Source organism: Clinocottus analis, unplaced genomic scaffold, assembly GCF_023055335.1.
Source record: "Clinocottus analis isolate CAN_PGR_092001 unplaced genomic scaffold, fCliAna1.0.p SCAF_12, whole genome shotgun sequence".
Classification (NCBI taxonomy): domain Eukaryota; kingdom Metazoa; phylum Chordata; class Actinopteri; order Perciformes; family Cottidae; genus Clinocottus; species Clinocottus analis.
Window position 1 is genome coordinate 11,186,957 of NW_027175843.1, and position 25,234 is coordinate 11,212,190.

The 25,234-nt window shown below is 38.4% G+C and overlaps 1 protein-coding gene across 1 annotated transcript; it reads right to left on the reverse strand.

Moving 5' to 3' along the window:
- Positions 1-4,422: 4,422 nt before the first annotated feature.
- Positions 4,423-16,975, reverse strand: LOC137782475 (glutamate decarboxylase 1). Its single transcript, XM_068571769.1, has 17 exons — positions 16,521-16,975; positions 15,497-15,658; positions 13,747-13,809; positions 12,616-12,771; positions 12,104-12,346; positions 11,838-11,928; positions 8,998-9,110; positions 8,484-8,599; positions 8,291-8,370; positions 8,148-8,202; positions 7,649-7,765; positions 7,475-7,539; positions 7,248-7,326; positions 6,972-7,121; positions 6,754-6,861; positions 6,327-6,416; positions 4,423-6,141 (listed from the first exon to the last, which is right to left on the reverse strand). Exons 2-17 carry the CDS (start codon positions 15,570-15,572, stop codon positions 5,968-5,970), a joined length of 1,776 nt encoding a protein of 591 aa, XP_068427870.1. The 5' UTR covers positions 15,573-15,658; positions 16,521-16,975; the 3' UTR covers positions 4,423-5,967.
- Positions 16,976-25,234: the final 8,259 nt, after the last annotated feature.

Genomic DNA, 25,234 nt, shown 5'->3' on the forward strand with positions numbered 1-25,234 from the left:
TGTAGGATGTTAATGTTTTTAGCTTTTATTGTGATCACATGGTGCATAGTGTGTTTAATCTACTGACCACAAGCTGACTCAGAAGATTTGGTGGCGGGAGTGTTGAATCTTGCACACCAATTAGTTTTTTGAATTAGGTTTGTTGATCAGAGATGTAATGAAGACTATACCTTAAATTATCTGGAAGATGACTAATGAGCCTCTTGGCTAGTAACTTATGTGTCACCGTCTAAAACCATTAACATAGCTGAGCAATATCAGGGAAAACCTCAGCTTTACTCTTTAAAAGTGTATTTTTTTTTATTCAGATGCCGGCTGCTTTTGATTTGATCGAACAATCATGTCAGAGCAGAAACGAGAGCCGGGGTAGATGTGAGGGAATACAATTGTCTCCTTGATCAAACGGTGATAATAAAGGATATCATCAGTGCCATGAAGAACATGGGCTCAAGGAGTCGATTAATGTAAATGTAGTTGAATATCTCTGTAATGCAGCAGCTCTTATCAAATAATTTGAAAAAAACTTGCACAGCATTGTGATTCCCCTCATCAATCATCAGTTATCCTGTCAGTCTTTGCATCCACTGGAACTCACCTTGATTTGGTGTCTGCAGGCTGCACTGAATGATACTTTAGCGTAGAACGCATCCTCATTCAAGAGAGCGATCGAACATCAGTGTGATATATTCTGACAAGAAGATTCTGTTCTTGACATTGTGGTCTGGACCAATATTGTGACTCATATAATCACTTTAGAACAATGAATAATTTACACTTTTTTTTATCCTGCATTAAGATGTGCAAACTTTGACAAGGAAAAAATAAGACATTTGTTATTAATTTGACAATTAGAATATCTAAAAATATAATTTAGTTTTCAATTGAAAAAAAAAATACAATACAAATCTCAAACGTGTAGATGTAATCATTCATTGTTCCCAACATCTATTACCTACTACCGGTGAGAAATAAACTTCACATGGTGACACTTGCTCTTTCAAGAAGCAGATAAATAAACTCTGTATTTCAGCAGAAGCTTGCTGACGCATTAAAACTCTGCGATCACTGCTCTGGATAGCTCTTTCAGATTTATACTTCTTCAGTCCTCCTCGGAATTTACAACTAAAGCTGCAAAAATGATGTACTTTTGTCCAGGCATTTATACCACAAGTCTGAGTAGGCAAAGACTACTTTAACAACAAAGTGGCCTGGAATTAAAATGTCCATAACTTGACGAAGATGTATATGTCCCGCTGTTTGCTGTGCCCCCACTCACACACTACATTTCTACAGAGCAAGCAAAGTTACAGCGACAAACATCATAAGATGTTGTTGTCAGGGTTAGATGTTTAATCTCTGCGAGAGGTCCTTTTTTGCAGAATGAAAGGCCGCTGACACATGCTGACATAATGTACTCTGCTGTGCTGGGAAGCGGAGATAACATGCTAAGTGAATTAGAAAAGCCTGCATTAAGATGACAGAGCAGCAGAGCCAAACACCAGTGTGAGTAGTTATCACGTCGTTATTGTTGTTGTTCATCATTTTGATTTCAGCAACATCAGACACATGTTTCCTGTCCCGCTCTTCCCCATAGTTCCTATTTAAAAAAAAAAAAAGGCAGCAGACCACACTTGAAAGCTTTAGCGCACTAAATTACTGTCATGTGCTTCGAGGTTGTTTTGTTCATTTAACATGCATGATAGCAATCACCACACAGACACTTGGTTAGGTGCAGTGTAATTGCTTCTGGGCTCATGCTTATTCTTTTAGAAAAATGTCCAACAGAGACATTTAGTAGCAGCCTTTCAACTTTAACAAGTGCCACATTAGGTTTACACTCCCCAGCCACAGAGACAGGCAAGTTACAGTCTCTGGACTATTAATCTTCTGCTTAAAATGTACTTTCTGCCAAGATTAATCAAGCCTTGGACACACAGTCAATAAGAGAGGGCTATTTAGATAAGTGTAACCCGTTATAATTACTTTACAAGTCAGAGCCCTAAAGGTGTTATAATTGATTCTGTTTTTTAATGTCAAGCTGCAATTGCTATTTGAATTTATGAACAAAATCAGCAGATTGCGGTGACACATAAACACCTTTTACATCCGAACACTATTGACCTTTAAATTGAAGTAAAGCAAAAATGCTGCCCATGTTGAACTGTGGATTGTTTACTGTTGAATAGGTAAAAAGAAGAAGATTGTATTGAGGCTTAATTGTGGATGTGTGCATGTGTGTGTTGTATTGGTGTGTGGAGATGAGGAGGGGGAAGGGCTGGCAAGCAGCCCGCAGTCAATATCATCATCATCATTTCATTAGACTTGCCTTACACAATGGGAACGTCAGTATCTATCAGGAAGCTAATGTGGCAGTGATTCCCATGGGTGGGAGATATATTCGGCACTTCAGCGAACCACTGACGAGATTCATGGATATATAAGAGAGAGGAGTAACACAGCTAGGGAAGGATAGTTAGGAGAACGACCTATTGATCGTGTGAGAGGGAACTTTTCCTCCAGCTAAGAATATTAAAAATATTAGTCTGTAATGGAAATTCAATTAACACATTAGAAAAAAAAGGCAATGCAACAAGCGCAATAAATATGGTGGTCTTTGTTTAATTTGCAGTATTCAAACGAGTGTTGAATCCTTCATAAATTTGTGTGTATGTGTGTGTGTGTCTGCGTGCTTGCGGGCATGTGTGTGTGTGCCTATGTGCGTGTGCCTATGTGCGTGTGTGTATGTGTATGTGTATGTGTGTGTGTGTGTGTGTGTGTGTGTGTGTGTGTGTGTGTGTGCGTGTGTGTATGTGTGTGTGTGCGTGCCAAGTGTGAAATGGAGGGTGAACAGACTAGTGCAGAGACGGCCATTAAGTGTTTCACAGTCTGGTGTTCAGCGCCGGCTCCAGCATCCAGACAGGCTACTGCAAAAACAGAGCTGCAGCTCTTTATTATTTTACTAGCCTGATCCCTTTTTGATCAAAGTTTAATTATGCTTGTAATTCCAATTGATGAAGATACTGATTTTTGATTATTGTGATGAACCTCTTAAAGTAATGTATATGTCTATAAAAACCACTTCTTTTCAATCTTGATTTACTATTATGTTGCATTTTACCGAATAGACTGACTGATATTTGTATACTGACATACTTTGAGTGGCCATTCCTGGAAGAGTTACTAAACTTTGACAAACTACAGAAGCTATAGACAAAGTTGAATTTGCATTCAATTCAAGATTCTCCAACACCTGCTTCCAAATTAGCTGTGGCGTTACCCTCCGGCACATATCAATGGCAAAACCAAAAACATTCTTCCTTTAGATGAGGGAATACGTCAGGGGTTAATATCTATATTACCCCATTATATAAATAGTTATCCCTTTAATCCTCTGTTGCCTGTAACTTTACACAGCAGCCAGTGACTCCGGCTCTGTAATGATCGCTGCACTGAAGCGTGAAACAAAGAAGCAGCGTCTGCTGTGGTGGAGGATGGGAGGAGAGCCAGGGAAACAGCCAGTCCCTCTACTGCTGTGGCGAAATAAAACGCAGCCAGGCAGCACCTTGAAATAGGTGCCTCCGAAAAAAAAAATGTGAAGAGAGCACAGTCTAATGGGTTTTATGATAAATATCTTAAAAGTGTGAGTAATGAGAGGAGTGAGGGAATTGGCAGGGGGTGCTCGTGAAATCTCAGCTGTGAGATGATCAGCCAATAAAAGATTTCTCCAGGGTTATTAATCTGACCAGTGGCTGACATTCAGGTGAGTTGAGAAAAAAGGAAAATATGCACATTTACACTAACTTGTCTCCCACTTTTATACAAACAAGATCAGGCCAAGATTGATTTACCATGTTGTGTTTTTTTCTCCATATATTAAACATTATTTGCAAATATTTGTTTGGAGGTTGGATACCAGGACAGCTTCCTTGCACCCAACCTGTCTTTTGCAGCAACTGATGATACTTTTAACTCCAATGTTGTTATTGTTGTCTTGGACAGCTCATACAGTAAAACAATACATATAAAACATACAGGATTGTTTTATCACTTTAATAATTCATGACTTCTGATGAAAGTTGCGTCCTAAATCCCAGATAATGTATTTAGCTTTAATTTATTCTAACCTATGTGTCCTCTAATGACCCCAAAATAACACCATGGAGGATATCATACATTTATTTGTTTATAAATTACATTCTGGCAAAGAAACATCATATATATATATATGCTTGTGCATTGTCTATATAATATGTAAAACATAGATTCTAAACAGTAACAACAATGCTTCACGCTCATTTTAACAAGCCCAGTTTGTGGCTTTTATGGCTGTGTAAGTAAGAGTAATGTCAATTTTACACGTACGTTTAAGGTGGTTCGGCATACATATATATTTTTCCTTTTACAAACTGCAAAAAACAGACGTTATATAGCTCATGTCTTTATTAGTGCTGTGGATACAACAATAATACTTTGCAAATAATGGCATGAAGTTAAAGTGCCTACATTGAATTCAACAAGGGATATTTCATCCCACTAATTCAGGAATGTACAATTGTTCAATAAATCATATTACAGCAGCAAACTCTGTATTTCATTGTTCAAGCTAAATTCTTTATGATAAATAATCCCAGTTTCTCACATTGTTATTCTCAACATAAACAAATTACTATAATGAGCATGTTAAGACAAACAAAATGTGGCATATATTACTTTTTCCTCCACTTAACAGTTCATAATACAGACAATCATTATGTCTGAAGAATAAAAGATGCCCCATGATTATGATTTAGCATTGTGCTTTCTATCATGAACAAAGCACCGGCAGAAGCGGCCACAAATCCAGTCATGCTTCCTCCCACATATAGCAAAGTGTCTGGACGATGTTTAGTCGGTGAATCACAATGACGTTGCACAGTTACACAAACATAGATTGCACTAAAGTTAAGGGCGGTACGTTGAGTTTTCTCATATAAACATCTATCATTCATAAGGGAGAATAAAGAGATGTTCATTAATGTAACTCAACCCTTCTTTGGTTCACAAATACATTAAAATAATGAAATGTTGTTCAAACCATTGTGATATCGTACAGCAGGGTTTCCCAATAGAAAGCATACGTTACAACTGGAAACGAACAGCAGGTGACCTATCCACAATTATTACCTCTGAATATAAATAAAGTGATTCATCTATTACATACTGTATGGTCGACTCAGATATAGGATTTTCTCACTGTAAAACTAGGACACATTTGGCACAACGGCAATGTAACAATACTATACACAATCTACACAAAAATCTCTAAAAACACAGCAATCAAGTACAATGACTGTGTTATATATTTCCACCCATGTAATATCAAAAGGAAATAACAGACAGGGTACAATGTGGCGGTGCATCTGGCTTGATCATTACACAGACGACATGGAGCACCAACAGTCAGTACATACATAATGCTATAAGGTTCCCTACATTGTGCTCTGATACTTGTGGAAAAATATTTTGATCTCATTCTGTTTTTACTGACCTATGTATACCTATAACAGTAAAATAACTTCTTTTAAAGCCGCTTAAGAAAGAATAATTCAAGTGCTCAGATATTCTTGCTATTCCACATTTACATAAGAAAGTAACCAGTTTACATCTCATGTCATCACTATTATTATTTGTTCATTTTTTAAGTTAATATGGTTTAGCAAGAATACCAGTGAGTTTTTGTGATTTTCTCACAGATATGCCTTTATTACTCAGATAACCTTGTGTGCAGATGTTTTAAATATGAGTCATTGCGAATAAAGACAGAAGAGACAGAGAAGAGACACACGCGGCATAATATTTCTTGTGCATTGCCAGAGAAAATCGGTAAGCAAAATTCAACGTCTTTATGAGGCAAAAGGGACATGAAGCCAAGCTCAAGGCTCTACAGAGTCGAACATGTTTGGGGATAGTGGTTTTTAAGTGTTGCTCTTACAAGTCGTGCCCCAGTCGCTCAATCTCTTCGATCAGGAAGTCGATGTCTGACCTGGTAGCAGCGGGGTTTGAGATGACCATGCGGAAGAAGTTGACCTTGTTTCCTTGTGGCTGGTAACCCACCATCGTAGTCCCAGACTCCATCATCAAAGCCTTGATCTTTGGAGCCACCTGTTGTGGGAAAACATACACCGTTAACATCCAAAAATCACAAAGCACAAGCGTATGCATACAGAATGTGTCCATGATTTTGCTGTGTGAATCCCTAATTCAAACAGTGTAGACACTATATAACTCATTCTTATGAGGCAAAGGAACTTGAAATGTTTCCTTAAAAATGATAGATGAGTTGTTACCTTGTGCAACCTCTCCCGCCTCTCGTCCCCATCAGGCAAGCCGCGCACACTCGGCGGAATATACCAGAAACACACATTAGTGTGCTGCGGCTGATAAGAGAAAATAGGAACAACATTTGTAACGAGCGCCGATAAAAAAGGCCTTCTGTAATTTCTGCTGCTCTTCAACTTGTCAGCGATGCAAAACGGTCCAATCAATCTTGAAGCGAGTTAAGATATGAAATATACTGTTGCAGTTGTTTATCACAAATCAAAAGCAGGTGTTTTGTAAAGCAGAAAAGCCCAGATAGTTAATATAATATAGACAGTTTTTCTTGCTGATCAGTATGCAACAATTCAGATTTATATGAATCTGACAAATTAGTATAGTGAATACTTTAGCGTTCAATTAAAAAAGATTTGCTGTTTAGTGGAATAATGATCTCACCTCTCCGTCGAATACCATCTCGAAGCCCTCTCTGTTTTTGACTTTATTGTAGAGGTGCGCTGACAGATCCAGGCACCTGTCAATATGCTGCTCAAATCCTACTGTTCCCTTTTAGATCGAGCAAGAAAAGAAAGAAAAAGGATCGTTACCATCACATTCTGGATCTGACAGCTGGCTTGGTCAAGGCTCAGCAAGAAAACAACTGATGAAATGCACACCTTTGCCTTCCACATGAGCCAGAATTTGAAGATGTCGACATGGCGTCCACACTGAATGGCCTTGTCGCCCGTGTCGTATGTAACATCATACTGTTTATCTGTCTGGAAGAGGTAACCAGCACACATGGAGTTGCAGCCCTGTAATAATCCCTGTAATGGACACATTGACGTGGGGAAAGAAAGAGTAAGGTTACCGACCACCGGCAGAAAACAGTTCTGTTCTCCTGCTGGTGCAGAAATGTGTGAGCAGCAAGCAAGTGAAAAACACAGTCTCACCCACTCTCTGACCAGAACGGCAGAGCACTGCAGCGGCACTCCCATCATTTTGTGAGGGTTCCAGGTGACTGAGTTGGCTCTGCACGGATATAGAAACAGTAAACATAGTTCTGTGTGTGTGTGTGCGCGCGTGTGTTTGTGTGTGTGTGTGTGTGTGTGTCCAAATTGGGATGTTTTCCCAACTACATTGTTCGTCATTGATATGCTCATGTTTTCCACTCTTTTACCTCTCCACTCCATTCAGCTTGTGTCTGTGCTTCCTGGACATCAGCAGGCCTCCTCCCCATGCACCCTGACCGGGACACAACACGTTTAGGACAGTAAGGACGCTAATATCTATTACAGTTGCGAATACATAAAGCTAATATTATGTTTTCGTATGATCGTCCATATTGCCTTACGTCCACATGAAGCCACATGTTGTACTTTTCACAGATGTCTGCAATTTCATGGATGGGATCAAAGGCTCCATAGACGGTGGTACCCGCGGTGGCATTCACAAACATTGGAACATACCCCTGGACATCAAAAACACCAAAAAGACATCAGTTATAATTCTGGGCTGAATTCAAGTTGGTATGGTAATTCTGTCCTCTGATGGCTGACGTCGAAGAGATTGACTAAAACACATTTTTCTGTTAATACTCCTGCACCTGCTGCTTTCCAGTTTCTATAGTCTGGACATCACACTGCCTTAGAGAAATTAGTTCCAGGAGTGGTACTGTAGACCCAGGCAGCATCACATGTCAGCAGAAAGAAACAACAACCTTACTGAAATAACTTGGCTTCTCTGGCACAAGGAAACGCCCGGAGAGGTGTTTCTCATTGTACCCGTCTCTGATAGGAGCAAATAAACAAGTAAGAGCGGACGTTGTCTGAGTTACTGTTGCTGACGTTCACCTTTTGCTTGGCCTCTATTACTTTGGCTTCCAAATCAGCAGGAATGACTCTCCCTCTAGAAAAGGAGAAAAAGACATACAACATCCAGATATTTGATCTATTCCCTTAGTGATCAGCATGTGGGTTCAGTATATGAAACTAACCTCTTATCTGTGCTCAAAAGGATCAGGTTCTCAGTCCCAAAGCCCAGAGCCGCACTGGCTTTCTTGATGGAATAGTGGCTCTACAAGAACAGAAGTTGGATCAGTCATAATTCAGACTGGCTTTAACACTCAAGATACTGATTGCCAACCTTTGAGATAAAAGTAAAGTAATACAAAGATAGAGGAGACTGACATGCTCTGAGGTGAAGAGGACCAGTCTGGGAGCAGCTGCCATGCCTTTGGTCTTCACTTCAGGGAAGAACTTGTATCTGGCAATCATTACACTGTACATGTTGGAAATTGCTCCTCCTGTAGAGACCAACAGTGGTACAAAGTAAGTATGGTATAAGTACACATTTGAGACACTTGATACTTAGTATTCTATTTTAAGGTAATTTGCACGAAATGTAATAAACAGATAATGCTATGCATCATTATAGAGTGACTCACTAATAGCATACAGTACATAAGGTGGTTAAAAGTATCTCCACCTTTACAGTCTGCAACATGTCAGAGCTGCTTGCACATTAATGCATCAATAGTTTAGCTTTAATATAAACTTCTAAAATGACTGTTCTGTATAAGGAGTACAGCATTATATTTTGATGTCAACACTTTCAACATTTTTGAATACTTGCAAATAGGTCTTGAGTCTAACATGTTTGCATGAGGTCTCAGAGTTACGGAGTTACTGGTTCGGCTCTGACCTGGAGAAAATATCCCATCTCCCTCTCCATCAGGCCAGCCGATTATCTCTCTCATCTTTTTCAGTGTGAGCTGCTCCATGAGCACAAAGACAGGGGCGATCTCATAGGTGAACCTTGAAGCAACCAAAAAACAAACACATATTTTAGTATGCGATAAAAGCCTGATTGAACATACATTATAATGTTATCTCTAAAAATGTTTTTGTTGTGTATTCATTAAACAGAAATATATAAATACTACAGTTTTCTCTCTGCTGTTTCATTCAAGTAAAATGATATATCATCGACAGGCTGCAGGAGAGACTGATAGGATCAAAATGAAATGCACTAATATTCAACCAAATGCATTTGTGTACTCTAATTGTACAGCATGGTGACTGAGCATGCTGCTCCCTCAACAGCAATGGAACAGATACAGTATAGTGTACACAGTCACACTTCAGTGACAGCACCATCTTGTTGTTATAGTAATGGCCTTTTGCAGCAGGGAAATGACCGAGCAAATGCCACACAGTCTCAGGCTCATTGATACAGCATCAGGGGCGTGTTTTTGTTTCAGAAAATTGGCGATGTTAGCCCAATGAGAATATTCTAAATATGAACAATGCATCTTTAATGGGTGAACAATTTACACAAATATTGGTTAAATAATAAGAATGGTTTTCTGTTACAATCACAAAAAAGATGTTTAAAGTGCCTTTAAATGTGTCATCCAGGAGGGCTTTCCATGTTTTAACCTCCCAAGTATACAATTAGTTCCAGTCTTATCAAAGTACATTGAACCACCTTTGCCTTAGAGAAGCGCACAGTCGACTTGGAATTACAGCACAGGAAGGCTCATCCATCTTCTCCTGACCAATATTCTATAAGTATCTGTCTATTCATGCAAAGAAAATAAATTAATCAGTGGAACATTGCAGCATGTCGCATTGTGCCCTACAGCATCTTCAGTATGCAACCACAGTAATATGGAGAGGGAAAGAAATAAACAAGTCAGATGCCACTTCGCAGATGTCGCACATTAATTTCATCACATTCATTCATGCAGACTTTGCTCAGTCATTCTGATTATGTAAGACCTGGATGTGATTGTCAGTCTATTAGTGTCAGTCAATATCTGCCAGGGGTAATTAGGGTTGATATAGTAATTAATAATGCTAAATTACAAGTATGTAAGCAACCTCCATCCTCGGGTTTGAGTCATTCTTGGCGATGTCGCCAATAACATACGAGACGCTGACAATAAATGCTGACAAGTGGATTGTCTTTTTGGCCCTGGGCTTTATTTGTATGTGTTCAAATGGTGAGTCCTTTTGGGAAATTAGAGAATGAAATAAATAATATAAAAAAGTTTAAAATACAATTTCACCTCTTTTTAGATATTACTTGTTTGAGCTTTTGAGAGTGCTTTTTTTAAGGATAGATGGTGGCTGAACGAGCAAAAGGGAACAATAAAGGTTTAAACTCCATCATTATTACACTCTCATAATCTTTGTTCTACAGAAATTTTAACATTGTGTACTGATGAAAATGACAAATTAGGGTACTACTTTCTAATAAGACGCCCTTTTATAAAATAGCTTATAAAGAGCTGTATAGATCAATTATAAGCCATTATTATGACACAACAATGAATACAAACTCTTTCAGGTACTTAACCTTTCTATCTTGAATTTCCCTTTGGGGATCAATAAAGTATTTATCTATCTATCTATCTGGTAATATTTTGGTTAAATATTAGTAAACCATTAATATATGCTGAATACGTTGTTGATGAATGTCTTTTGATGGGAAGTTGCCATGCAGTCAGAGAAAGAAGATGTTTTATAACGAGACAATATGTTCTTATAATGACTTATAACTGATCTTAAAACCATTAATAAATGATGTATTAACCATGACTAAAGTAATTTGTTACAACATATAAAGCCGGTTTAAAGAGCACATAAATAAAAGTGGAACTGAAATTGTTTAACAAAGTCTTCAATCCATTTACACTCATCTTCATTTAAGTAATATTCTTAGCTGTATTGTTATGTGATTAATAATCAAAATGTTCCCTGAGTGGGAAATGTGACCCTGACTAGAACCCAACCTTATGGGACGTGTAGTTTGCATCTTGGACCACTATCACCCGGATGTCCCAGAGTTTGGATCAAGTCTTCTTAGCAAAGTTAATCATCATATAGCTACCAGTTTATAAAGTACACAATTACAATTATACAAACAAATGCAAGACAATACAGAGAATGAGAACAGAGATGCATCAACACCTGTCTGACACAGAGTCATAAAAAACTAGATAGTTTCCTGTTGCAATGGCAAAACTCATCCCTGAGTCCCACTGATGGCTGTCCATACTCTGCACAGAATGTCCCCCGGCATTGTTATGTCACAAGAACTAGACGAAACAAAGATGCCATGTAAACTGTGAATGCAAATCAATATCCAATTTAGTTTGCCTGCAGGGGTGAATTATGTGACCATATAGCCTTAGCACAGGCAAGCATTCACAAAACAATGGAGGGGTAACTTTTTATTTCCCTACTTGATGTACAGTCTACTAGAGCCAGCGCAGTACTCTTTAGACAGTGACAGTAATTACTGTATGTCACTTCACTTATTCCTCAAACTAAAAGTATCTCTTCTACGTGGGCTATTTGAATATAATAAGAACAAAGCTTTCGAATAAAAGGAAAATTATGATAACTTCCAAAGAATAATTTCCAAAATTGATTTAATTGTTATTGCTTGTATCTCAAATATTATCTGCATGACTTCTTATGAGGCAAACATTATCTTTAAAAAAAACAACGTATGACACCTCATAGTATACTTACATATTAGTGTTGGCTGTGGAGGTGAGCCACTCTCCTGCCAACCCGACAATGTCTAAACCAGTGGACAGCTGGTTAAAGAACCTGGGGTGACCTGCGATTGAAAAAAAGAGACAACAAAGCAACATAATACCCTGAAAACAAGTAGTCGTCTGAGAATGAGTGAAAGAAAATGGCTTATCTGTAATCATTACCCTGGCATGTAAGCTAATGAGAGTTATTGATTACTGCAGGCCTCGCTGCACGCCTTCAGGCCTCGTTGTTCTCACCTGTTCTCACTCCATACTTCAAGGTGTCCCTGCAGTCCACCAGGATCTGCTCCAGAGACTCGGGTTGGTCAGAGAGCTCCAGGTTGAAGCCCTCCATGCCCTCCAGCAACTGGTGGGGGTGGTGGAAGTCCAGGACCTTGGTGGATCTGTCAAAGGTCTTCCGCACGTAGTTGGTGAGGATTTCCACAACCTCCAGCAAGAACTGCATGGTCGGCTCGTCTCCATTTTTGGCCGGCAGCAGATCTACAAAATAATCTCTTCTGGTTAACCAGAATCTAAAGATTGCAGGTCCTTTTCACCACTGTTGACCTTTATGTGATCTCTGGCTTTGTCAGCAAGTTGACAACTACTTTCAATTCCATGTATTGTGTGCACATCCGGGTTAAAGGAGGAATTAATTTAACAAATGCAGATCCATTATGGCTGGATAATTATTTTGGCATTAGTAATATAATATACATCAGCATATTATTTACTTTCCCTGTTTCACTTTTTAATTCCTCTCAGTCTACCTCTGGCGAACAGGTTGGAGAAGTCGGTCTCCGTGCGCCTGTAATGCGCCTCTCCTCCGGTGTTGTCGCAGGACAGCAGGTTCTTGGCTGCGCGCTCCTTCAAGGAACTCACGAACCGGCTCCTCTCCTCCAAACTGTTGTTCTTCTGCAAAAACCCTAAACGATTACAAGAAGGTGAGGAGTCCGCAGGGTGATTACACTGCCCATTGTGAAAACGGAAGCTTTTGGACTCCAACAGGCCCAATAACACACTAATAATGCTGCTCTCCCATTTCTGACTTTTATCTCTTCTTTGTCTTTGTCCGGGGATCTCTCTCTCTCTCTCTCTCTCTCTCTCTCTCTCTCTCTCTCTCTCTCTCTCTCTCTCTCTCTCTCTCTTTCTCTCTCTCTCTCTCTCTCTCTCTCTCTCTCTCTCTCTCTCTCTCTCTCTCTCTCTCTCTCTCTCTCTCTCTCTCGTTATAGTGGTATAAATATGAAAAGTGTGTAACTCTATACCTTAAACATGACATTTAACCATTTCCCCTAATGTTAATCCAACACGTTTGCACCCCCCCCCCCCCCCACACCCCTCATTGTATTTTGAAGCTTTATACGGTCCTGTGTAATTAAATGGCCATAATGAAACCAGTAGAACGTGTCGGTCAAAAATGCCCGAAAATTGTAGTGCGCACCAGTGCATGACATTCGCCATCATGGTGGATGTCAGTCCGCCCTTGGTTGGTGTGCTATGAGACTAAAATAGACGCTCAAAGTGGAAATCGGGAAATCCATTCTGCATAATGTTCCTCTTGAATTTCATCAGCTTCAACTCAATTGATGATTTTTTTAAAAACTTTATACAACTTGCATTTTTTATTTCAGTTAAATTACCATTCTTAGGTGGGGTGTTTATTTAATAATTTAAATAGTATTGTTTCATTTTATAATCTAAAGGATTAATCATTTTAGATGTTTTTTTCAAAATCCTGTCCGTTCAGGAATCTATTTCTATTGAGTCGCATTGAGTGAAGCATGCTGGGCCATGAATAGCCTCATGCTACTAAACACTAAACACTGTGGATGTTATTAATATCTTTTTCTAACAATTCATATATTTTGCGTAATTTTATTTAAAATAAAGAAGTAACTTACCACATATCTTCATTCCCAATTTCCTAGTACATCCATGGGCAACTCCACACCAGGCATCATAGCCTAAAACATTTTTTTTTAAATTAGAAGGCCTCACAGTCATTTTTTATTTTGAACAATTTCATGCTGAAAATATATATATGGATAGCCATATGAGGTCGAGAGATGTCGCATGCTAAAACAAAAACAGGCAGCATGGATGTGTGTTGGGATTATTTAAACCTTGAAGCAGCACTCCCCGGGCCACTGGATCTGGATAAGACTATTTTCACTGCATGCCACCGTTCATAACCTATGGCGAGGACTTCAAATTAATTAGCCGCTTGGAACCACGCCAGGCTAAAGTTCTAATTGATGCTAGTAAAATGCGAGCATCGGTAGACACGAGCCGGCTGGTCAGTGACAGATAGAGAATTACTGCGTTATCAAGGGCTTCCAGCCAGAGAGGGGATGGGGCACCTTGGATGAGAAGCACAGACGAAATCCTCAAAAGCAGCAATTTAGGAGAGGAGGGGTGGGAGTGGGAGGAGGAGGGAGGTGGGTGGAGAGGGGCAGTCCCATTCCCACATCCTAATTTAACCCCTTGCTTTGGATCATTAGATACATCATTGCCCTGCTCGGCTCACTGGAAGCACTTCAATTCAGTCTCCACAATGATTTTCTCCAAGTCGGAGGGAATGAGATGGACAACAAAGGGACAACTAAAAAAAAAAAAATGAAAAAGAACATCAATAAGAACAGATGTGCTGACAAACATTTGCAGAGGTGCTGCTTGAAGACAATAGCTGCGGGCAATAGGCCTAACATTACGCATCCCTGCGTTTCATCCATTGACGATGCAAAGCCATTCCGATATTAAAATCAGAAACTGGTATGAAGACATAGCTTGTGTTTGCACTGTCCAGAATACATAAATAAATACACACACACGTATATATATATATATATATATATATATATATATATATATATATATATATATATATATATATATATATATATATATATATATATATATATATATAGGTATTTTATTTTCAAAAAGTAATAATTTATTTATGTCAGGAGCACATTTATGAAACATGATTTATTGCCTGATCTCTATTCATTGGAAGGATCAGGCTCTTTTTTCCTTCTTCTTTCAATCAGCTGATGAAGAAAGGACTGGATGTAGGTTGCTACAGTGCCCCTCCTCGAAGGCTACACTGCTTAAGTGTTGCCATTAGGGGCAATTTAATATGGGTGAATTAACAGCCTCTTCAGGGGCAATTTTTATTTTTTACATGCAAGCACTTTATTCAGCCAGAGCACATTGAAGCCCAACCAATAGAGAGAAAAACACGAATGCATTAATACACCACCCCCAATAATATGCCAATAATAACAATGATAATAATCATTTTAAGTTGTTGTTTTAGTAAATACGGATTTATTTGTTAGCCTTTCTAAAAGGATGTTCCGGTGGCGCAGCCTCGGGCTAGTTTCACAGGCTAATTGCTTCCAGCGTAACGTTAGTGGAGGACAGCAGCTTTTGACAGCAGCACTCGTCTGTCACGCAGATCCCGGGAGGTCGGTATGGTGAATGAAAGGCAGCGATGATTTGTGGCGAAGGAAGCCTTCTCAAATGGCAGCGGATTCTCTTAACTCCCCTCCTCCCCCCTCCTCCTCTCCCTCGATGAGAATGATGAATGGCATTGCCCACAAAGTAAATAGCACACGTGGAATAGCATTGTATCTGTGATGGACCTACTCGAGCCCGGTGGTCGTAAATTTGTCGAGTTGGGATCCGGTTCCCCGCCAGAGGAGGAGGGTGCAGACGCCGCCATCACTCCGAACCCTGTGCCAAAGTCCTCACCTCAAAAAGCCTGGTCACTTTTTCTGGTTGATGCCCCCAACAATATTTCTTTATCGCCTATCGACCAAGATAAAGAGTAACTCAACCTCAGTGGCAAGGAAGGAGGTAAAAAGTCACAAAATATACAATTTTTTATTTACCTCTCGCTAATTTTACTTTATTTTATTTTATTTTACAATGAAGAGATGCTCAAGTTGGAGACACAGACCTGGACAACAATGGCACATTATGTCTTACAAGTTGAGATAGTCGGTAAAAGATAGCACAACAACGACATTAAAATCATACATTTTAGGATGAGTTCAGTTCACTGAGCCAAGAAAAATCCTTCTTTGAGCCAACAACAGGAGCACGTTATTTCAGCATCATATCTTGATCTTGCTCAGGAGGGATGATCGCTAACAGCTTTATGCTTGTCATCCTCGTAATAAATAGTACAGCACTCATCGTTATAGCCAAGGCGACGATGAAATACCCACTACTGCATATCTGAAGATAAGGCTATATGCAAAGGAGCATGCAAATAGAAGCCTACAACAGAGCAGAATATTTTTTTTCCATTATTCAAATTCATAATATGGCCTATATGGTCATCAGTAGCCATAGACCCACACACTCACGCTGAGTATATGCAGATCGTGCTGCAGATTTAAGTCATCCACAAAAATAAAAATAAAAAAACGACGTGCATATCCCTTTCCAAACCACCAACCGGTATACTAATACTAAATTAATAAACAATTAAACCTGTGCAACCTAATGCAATTCATTCACAAATTGTAAGCCGATTCTGTCACTTAACTATAATATTATTCTGGGGAGTAAACCTTATTAAACACCTGTTAGAGCATCTCCAATGACAATTAAAGTTAGTTTAGTTTGGACTCGTGAGACCAGACAAATGAATAAAGCCACATACCGTGATTATGTGGTCCAGGTGAACAGGTGCAGTCCACCCCCAAAAAAGTGAATTTCCTCCGTCCTGGAGGAGAGACTGCTGCTGTTACTCTTTGAAACACTCCGATAAGAAGGAAGAGAAGAAGAAAACCGACCGAGCTTCAGTTCCCTGTTGGACCCCACACAAGGTGACCTTGCGTTTGTTGCCGGTCGGTTTGATTTGCTGACATTTAAAGCAAAGCCTTGTCTGTTTATTGTCGTTGCGCACGAATGAGTCACTGCAAGAACCTCCACCGGTGCTGCATATGTGTGGATCGGACTCGTCTGCAGGCAGGTCTGCAGGTTTGACACTGAACGGCGCCGCTTTCGGCCCCTTAAGTGTGACTTTCTTTGGACGTGTTGATTGTCCTCGGATCTATATAGTTCTGGTTTGAATCCTGGTCACGGACGTGGACTTGAAGTTTGATGATATGAGCAACACAGTACGTGAGGAGGGATCAGGATTGAAGAGGGGAGGGGGAGAGGGAGAGGGTCTGGGATTTGTTCTTTGTGGAAAAAAACAAGAGGACAACCGTAAAGACACAATCACGTGCCTCAATACGCATTTAACTGCTTTTATTTGTATATTCCCCGCACCCCAATAATATGAACGTTCCATCTCGACATTATGAACTGAGATCGACCCTCACTCCCTCCCCCAAAAACGTTTAAAGAATAACGCTATAGTTGTTATTACATATAGAATATGCACATGGCATAAACATCTTCCTTTACCACTTTTTTTGTGTGCAGACAAGGAGGTTTTTGAACGGTGAAGATGTACTAAACGACATGACACGCTGAAAGGACAAAAAAAAAAATCCACAAGGTGGCAGTGAGAAACCAAGAATGACTCCTGCAGGGACAGAGACACAAATGGGCCACTCCAGATATACATCATGAAGCTAATTATAAACCGACCCATTAATCTGGAACACGTCACCATCATACATGGACGCTGGGACACGTGTGGACATACAAGAGACAAGCCAATCACACGCAATCATCCATCTGTTGTGAGATCTGTTATCTTGTATCATGAATCTGACTAAAGGTCATTTTGTCATTGTTACTGTTGAAAGGAAATGCATACACAGCTGTGTGTTAGGTATAAGGATAGGATAAAGTGTTTTTCAGCCTGCGCCCATGCTTCTAGCGGGCTGCTGTCCTGACTTCACCAAAAGTATAGGGCAAAATTCAGCATGGGCCCATTTGACTTCCTGCTTTCTCCCTCAGAATTGTTAGGATTTGGTGATTTAACTAAAGATAAATCAATGTGGAAATATGCACAGTATGAAATGCATTCAAATGCATACATACTGTATACTGATTTTAAGCAGACTGGAACAAGTAGAAATGCAGGATCTGCCTGAAAGTTTTACATCTCTTGAATCGATCATAAAGAAATACACATGCTCAAATGTACTTTGAAAAAGTTATGAACTGCTGCAACTGTTCCTCCTGTTTAAAAAGATCCTTCCATCCCTTTTGTATCACCAGTATATTGTCTGAAACACAAAGAGTGAATGTCTTAATCAAAACACTGAGTTTAAAAGATATCCACTCGATTCGGCTGAAACAGACTGCAGTGCACTCAACTGAACTTATAAATGCATTTATGCACAGAATAAAGATTTTGTCTTCCCACATGAAAAAATTACAATGCATGCAAGTATTGTATTGAGAAAGGAACCTAACCGGTAAGGCCCTTATCATAATAGTTCCAGCAAATCTGCATTTAATGAAACAACCACAAACTTACTGACAGAGAACCTGTTTTTGTGGCCCTGTTTCATAGTCCAGCTCGGGGTACAATCAATGCTCTTTACAACAAATTCATTTTTCCTTGTCACAAATCTATTGTGTACCTGTCCCCAGCCAATAGCGTTCATGAAGTCGTTATAAAGAGGCCACCCTGCAGTGGTAATGACTCACAAGGTTTTTCTCTGTCTTTTGTTTTTTTTAGCTGCAAGGGAGTGGTGTAAAAAACAACAACAAAAGATGTAAAAACCAAAAGGGAAGGGCTGGGGTGGGGTGGGGGGGGGGGGTTCACTGACTGTATGAAACTGTCCACAAGATGGGGCATCATCCAAATGTAGAGACTGAAAAAGAGAGTGGTGAGAAAGACTATTCCTGTATTTGTTTGTGATTAATTTAACTGCTATCTGTAACCAGAATCTGACTTAAAGTTTAAGTATAGATGTCTGAATTGTAGCTGAACATGAGTCAGTAAAACGAAATAAGAAATCTCCTTGAAAAGATAAACATTGCCTGGTCCTGCTCTTGTTTCTTTCCTGCAGCTGTATGTGAATTTCCCTCAACTGTCACATGGTGTCTCACTGGTGTCTCCCTCATCTTGTAAACTTCACCTCTTTTCGGTCCACTCTTCTATTAAAAAAGCACCCATGCACACATTTGACTTATTGGGTTTGCCCTGAATACATAAATCACTCAAATAAAGTTTCACTATAAAATAACCACTTGTCTTTGATGAAGACTTGATGACAAAATGTGTCAGAGTTTGATTTTAGGTCCATGAAAGTACAGGACATTTTGTAAAAATAGAGTGCCCTAAGAGTTTTCTTTAGTATTTATTGTCTCCATGTTTCGTATCCAAAGAAATGAAAAAGAAAAAACTTGAACAAACTATAAGTTTGATGAAAGTTATAGTTCATCAATCAGTCTACAGACAACTATTCTCAAACTCAGCCTCAAGCCAACAGACCCCTGCTGAGAGAAGATGTATACTGGTGACGTTCAACTCTTAACCCAGAGCTCAGCACTGTGTATCAAGGATACAATTATCTAACGCTGCAGTGTGTGAAAAACCATGTTTGATCTTGTTAAAGCAGGTGATGCTGTGATTCCATCAGCAGTCAACATGTTGGACAGTTTCAGGGCTGTAGCCACAATGTTTGAAGAGCTGGGGCCATGAGGGCAAGTCCATTACATTACAATGAGTACATATACTCAAGTACTTGTACTCATGTGAGTATTTTCATTTCATGCAATTCAATACTTCTACTCTACATTTTCAAAGACAAATATTACACTTTTTTATTCCACTTATTTGTTATAATTCCCGCCCAACTTTAGCATAAAACACTATATAACACAATAATATTCTAAAATGAAGTCCATTCTTTGTTATTTTTACTTTACAAAAAGCAACATCAGGGTTCATCAGAGATCATTTTCAGTGATGAGCGTCGTACATTAATATATACTGTGTGTGGAAGTCTGATTTAAATGATTTGCTGTTATTGGCATCATCATTTATGTGCTTAGAAAATATATACTTACAAATTAATTCAAAGTTAGGGTTGGTCATCACACCATACTTTAGCCCTTTTACAAGTAATATAAAGTGGAGTCTTCAACCAGGTTCATCACACCCAAAAGTTAAACCTGCAATCTGTTAATTGCTACTTTTTTTCTGTGTAGTAACCCTGCATATATCTAGTTAAGGCTCCTTGTTATGTTTCAGAAGTGTTTCAAACATTTCCCCTTGTGTTCTAGAGGTAAACTCTCCTATATATTACCAAAGGTTTTAAAATATTGAAAAATGTATCAGAATTTATGGACAATAGCTTAGTTTTTTCTTTGTTCCAGCGTAATTAATGATCTCATGACCTCTCAGATTTATTTTATGGTCCCTTGGAGGCAACTTGAGCCAGAGGTTGGGAATTTGAACACATTTTAAAATGTAATGTCTTGTAATTAAAATAAATAAATAGACTTAACATCTTTACAAAATTAACTAATAATAAATTAGAAAGGACTTAAAACATGATATACTTAGTGTACTTAAAACACATTTGAAATATAGCAGACTATATCACTTTTATTTGTTGAGCACTGTCTATAGTCCCATAAATAGTCCCATTTTAGTACAGTCAAGGTCACTAAACCTACTTAAAGTATAATAAAGTCATTTTTCCCATGAATAGTGTCCTCTACCCAAACATATGCTTTCACCATCTTTCACTAACTTTACAAACAGGTGTTTTTTTTATAAACTCATACAATTGTTAAAGAGTTAAACTGAAAATATAAACACAAACAAAGTGTTTCCCAATGAGGTTACGTTTACAAAAGAAGATAAGTAAAACAGTAAACAGAGGAGCTTATTTCAATACAAACTCAGAATATAACATATTTTGCACTAAACCTTAAGAAAAATAGGTATAATGAAGATAAACTGATACATACAGACAATGGGACCACAGGACTGAGGATGCAAGCAGGAACAGTTGTGGCTGAAAAGCAGATTGATGCTAAACACTTACTTCCTGTACAAGTCACATGACAATGTCACATGGCAGCGGTGAGAGAAAGCTGCAACCTGACTGATCAGAACTGTGAAGTGAATGTGATGGCAGTGGTGCAATACAATGTAGTACAATTACTAAAGTATGGTACTTAAGTATCATTTTGCACTTGGGCTTTGCTTATTTATATTTCCCGCCACTTTATACTTCAAATAGTGTGCGTTTGAACTCACAACATTTATATGACAAATATGTATATATATTTTTTATTAAGAATCAAACTATTATTAGTGAGCATTAGATTTGCTTGTAGGTGGGTTTTCTTATCTTAACTCAGTGGTTCTCAAACTTTTTTTGTCACACTCCACTTTGAAGTGTGACTCAACAAAATTCTAACAATATTTTTTTTCAAACTTGTTGTGACTCCTTCATCCAAATAATAGAATAAATAAAGTTGAAAGATTGCTTGATCAGACAAAAACTAATAACACGTGCAATCACTTTGTTAGGACAATGCAAATAAATTCTATCTGTTTAAAAATATTTAGCAAAACAAATATCACAAAGTAGCTGGTTTGATCCCTGTTCGCACCATAGTTTGCATGTTGAAGTGTCCTTGAGCAAGACACTGAAGCCCCAGTGCTTCACAGCAACACACCGCTCCTTAATTACTAAGGATGGGTAAAATGCAGAGAATAATCTCCATGCAGCTTCATGTTCTACAGGGATGTTATCACTTCATTCGACCAAGGTTTAGGCTCAAAGAGGGTCAAGGACAGTAAATAAGGGATCCTGATTGCTCAAGATAAAAACACTTGTCCGCAGGGAGTAGCTACTTGTACTGCGTTGTATTGTTGAGCATATTGTGAAGCGATGGAAATGCTTATCTGCATCTAAACATCTTTATCTATTCATTAAAGAAATGGAAACCAGCTATGAAAAAAATGACACATTTTAGTTAAATCACGTTGCATTGATGTATAAAACATGCAGCTCCCATTCAGGAGTCCCCATTTAAAATCAGAACAGGCATGACATGTTCTCTCTATCACAACAATCTCTAGATATAACATGTCAAAGTCAGAATCTAATTTAACAATTTTTCATGGTTTAAATACACTATAGCCCCTTTCTTCTTAAAAGCCAATTAAAATATGCAAAAGTACAATCCTTTTATTTTCTCGTAAAAATGTAAATGTAAATTGCTACTTACAATCAGAGGAATTATTTAACAATGGAAAATAAATCTTCATGTCTCCATGAACTTTTAAAGCAATGACACCTCTAAAGTAAAGTAACACATGTGCCCTAAATGAAATGAACCAAGAAACAACAGTTTTTTTACTGGTTCATTCTCCTGCTGTTGTGCGATGGGATTCAGCATGAGGTCATCTTGCTACAAAACAAGCTTTATTGCCTCTGACAGAATGAGTCTGTGGTGTTGTCCGAACCATTGGGTGCAGTTTAAACTGGTCTCCTGTGAGACATGAAAACCTCCCATCACCTTCTCACAGCGAGACACTATTAAAGCTCCTGTGTGAACTCCCAGAAGAGCTGAGTTTCAATCTCTCACATTAATTCCCCTTTAAAGAGTGGGTTGTCTAAAAGAAACTATCTGATAACTCTCCTTAGTCCAGGGCAAAGATGGAAATTATAAATCACTTCTCCGATTCAATTTTTTTCCTTCACTCAGATTTATCGTTATCTAGTTTGTTTATCAAAGCCAAAACATTTAGTGATCATTCATACATATAACTTGAAACGGTAAACACATGTTGTTTTGGGGCACTTATTAATGGAATCACGTCATTACTAGCCATGACTATGTGTGGCTGGTGTTGTTTTCACCTTGTTAGTCTCTGTGAGTCATCATGGCACATAATAGTTGTGGAGACGTCTCATGCAGCGACTACTTTACAAGGTGTTTATATTTCTGTCTGTTGACAGGCTTCGTCAACGCGATAGTGTCACAGCCGTGAAAGATGCAGCGACAAAACTCTACAGGTGTGTAGTTGAGATCCAAATGAAGAGTTTGAAGTGTGGGGTCCGAGCAAGTAAGTGGGGTATGCGTTCATGGAGGAGGTAACATACTGTACATCACAGCTCTCAGTCACCAGTGAGTGGAGCTCTCCTGCTAAAAGCTGCCCATGCAGTCCCAGTGGTGATTCGTAGTCATTTCAGCTCGAAGATTCTGTGTTTAAGATTTGTTCGTCCATGTTCTGAACATCTCTTGTCCCGCCTGTAAGAGAGACAGTTTCCTGATTAAACGGTTCATTATGGGCTCAAAGGAAACAATATTTCTACTAAACATGCAAGTTAATTTAAGGAACTGCATCAGGTTTGTTAAAAGTAATTATTGACCATGGGAAATAAAACATCAACTAAGTGTTTGGTTCTGTTTTTGTTATGGTTTTAGACTCATTCCAACTAATACCATCGGCCTTTTCTCAGCCATTTTCTGAAAGGAAAAGCTTTTTCTACTAATTTGATTATTATATATTTCTAGTTACAATGAAGCAATTTTAACTTTTGTTTTTGTGCACTATTTCTGTTTCACTGTTGCACGACCAACTGCCCTTAGAGGTCAATGGGTTGATTGTTTTGATCACCTTTATGTCACATATCACACACATTTACTGAATTAGGTTGTAATACATTTCCTTTATCAAAGTCCACAATATGACAACTGAAAAGTCAAAACATTGGAAGTAAATCCCTAATGTTTCATGACTCTTAACTTTGTAAATGATCTTATTACAATTATTCATCAGCAGTGTCATATTGTACTTGAAGGCCGAGAAAAACACTTTTCTTAATCACCTTATTGTGAGCTGCAGGATCCATGAACACAATCATTTTCAGATATAGTTTTTGTTTCCGTGGTGGGCGGGGCTCTCTTTGGATTGTTTTCATCTTATTTCGATGCACCAATCAGAGCCTCCACTCTTCACATCTTAACAAGCATAAATAAGGTTTGTTCTGAATGTTTGTTTTTTTAACTTTAACATTGATTCTTACCAATTTAGTGGTATTTTTCAAATACTTAAGATGTATTACTGAACTACTTCGGTGGCTTTCAGTGGCTGTAATCTGACACACATGCCAGCTTTACTCAGATTTCATCATTATTTATCTAAACGTCCAGACAAACCTTTTCCACTAAAGTAACATCAGCAGCAAATTCTCTCGGCAGTACATAACTATCTTCCGCAGCTGTTGACATCAGGGATTTGATTCATGCCACTGCTTGGCAGTCATTTTATTTTGTACGGCCTCTGCAGAGCCAATGACACAGTGAAGTGGGATCACGTCTGATGAAAGAGTTTGTCCCTCTGCTGACTGAACCTGATCCCCAAAGCTCACCTGACTGCAACCAATTGTTCAATTTTACATTTGAAGCTGTAAGTCATCTGTATGATTCCTAAAAATGGCCGTTAACATCCAGAAATGAAAGTGAAAGAATGCAGCAATCCTGAAAGTTCAAATACATTGCATAGAAAAGGAACTGACACAAGGTTCACTTATTGGTCCGGATGCTTTAAGTCGCATCTAATGGCCTTCATCAGCGGATGGTGTTTGTGAAGGGGAGAGAGAAAAAAACATTCATAAATAAACACATACTCAATCAATAGATATAATGAGTACATATTTTAAATGATAAACATTATAAATAGTTAGCTATAAAGACATATCTTTTATGACTGTTTCATAATATTCTCCATATGGTGTATTGAATATCTGTTTAGAAATTGTTGCTATAGAGATTGACCAACTTTGGGTCAATAGCACAGATTCTAAACCGTATGGCAAATTTTTGTTGACATTACCAAACTAGATATGAGTAATGTTGGACCCAACAAGCTCATGCTTTAATCAAAATCCATCATAAATGAATTGTACAAAATGATATGCATGTGACATTTAAAAATGCACATATATATATATATGTGTATCCTATATATATATATATATATATATATATATATATATATATATATATATATATATATATATATATAGGATACACATATAATAAACAGTTACAGACGGTGATATATAAGTTTGAAACGAGCTGACGTCGACCATAATGGTTCACATCCATAGCAACTGTTCTATCACAACATAACTGTCATGTAATTGTTTATATATGAGTGTATGTATGCATGTGTATATGTTTATATGATTTATTTATTAGTTCTTTACTTTGAGCAGGGACGGGGCCGCGTTATTTACTGTGTATTTGTTTGATCCATGTTGGGTTTAACCTTTAATTGAAAGAAAGTTTTAGTTTGGGTAAATAACCCAACAGAAAAAGTACAACACTATTAGTATTACCATTGTCTACCCATGGTACAGGCCATTGTGTTGGCGCTGGATGGATACTATTAGTGTTTAAAAACAAGTTAAAAATGCCTAACAGGAATTA

Coding starts and splice junctions, on each gene's coding strand:
- LOC137782475 (XM_068571769.1), bottom strand. CDS start 15,572: ATGGCGGCGTCTGCACCCTCCTCCTCTGGCGGGGAACCGGATCCCAAC. Junction 7,766..8,147: donor TAATAGAGGCCAAGCAAAAG/GTGAACGTCAGC, acceptor TTTGATGTCCAG/GGGTATGTTCCAATGTTTGT. Junction 6,862..6,971: donor GGCTCATGTGGAAGGCAAAG/GTGTGCATTTCA, acceptor TCGATCTAAAAG/GGAACAGTAGGATTTGAGCA.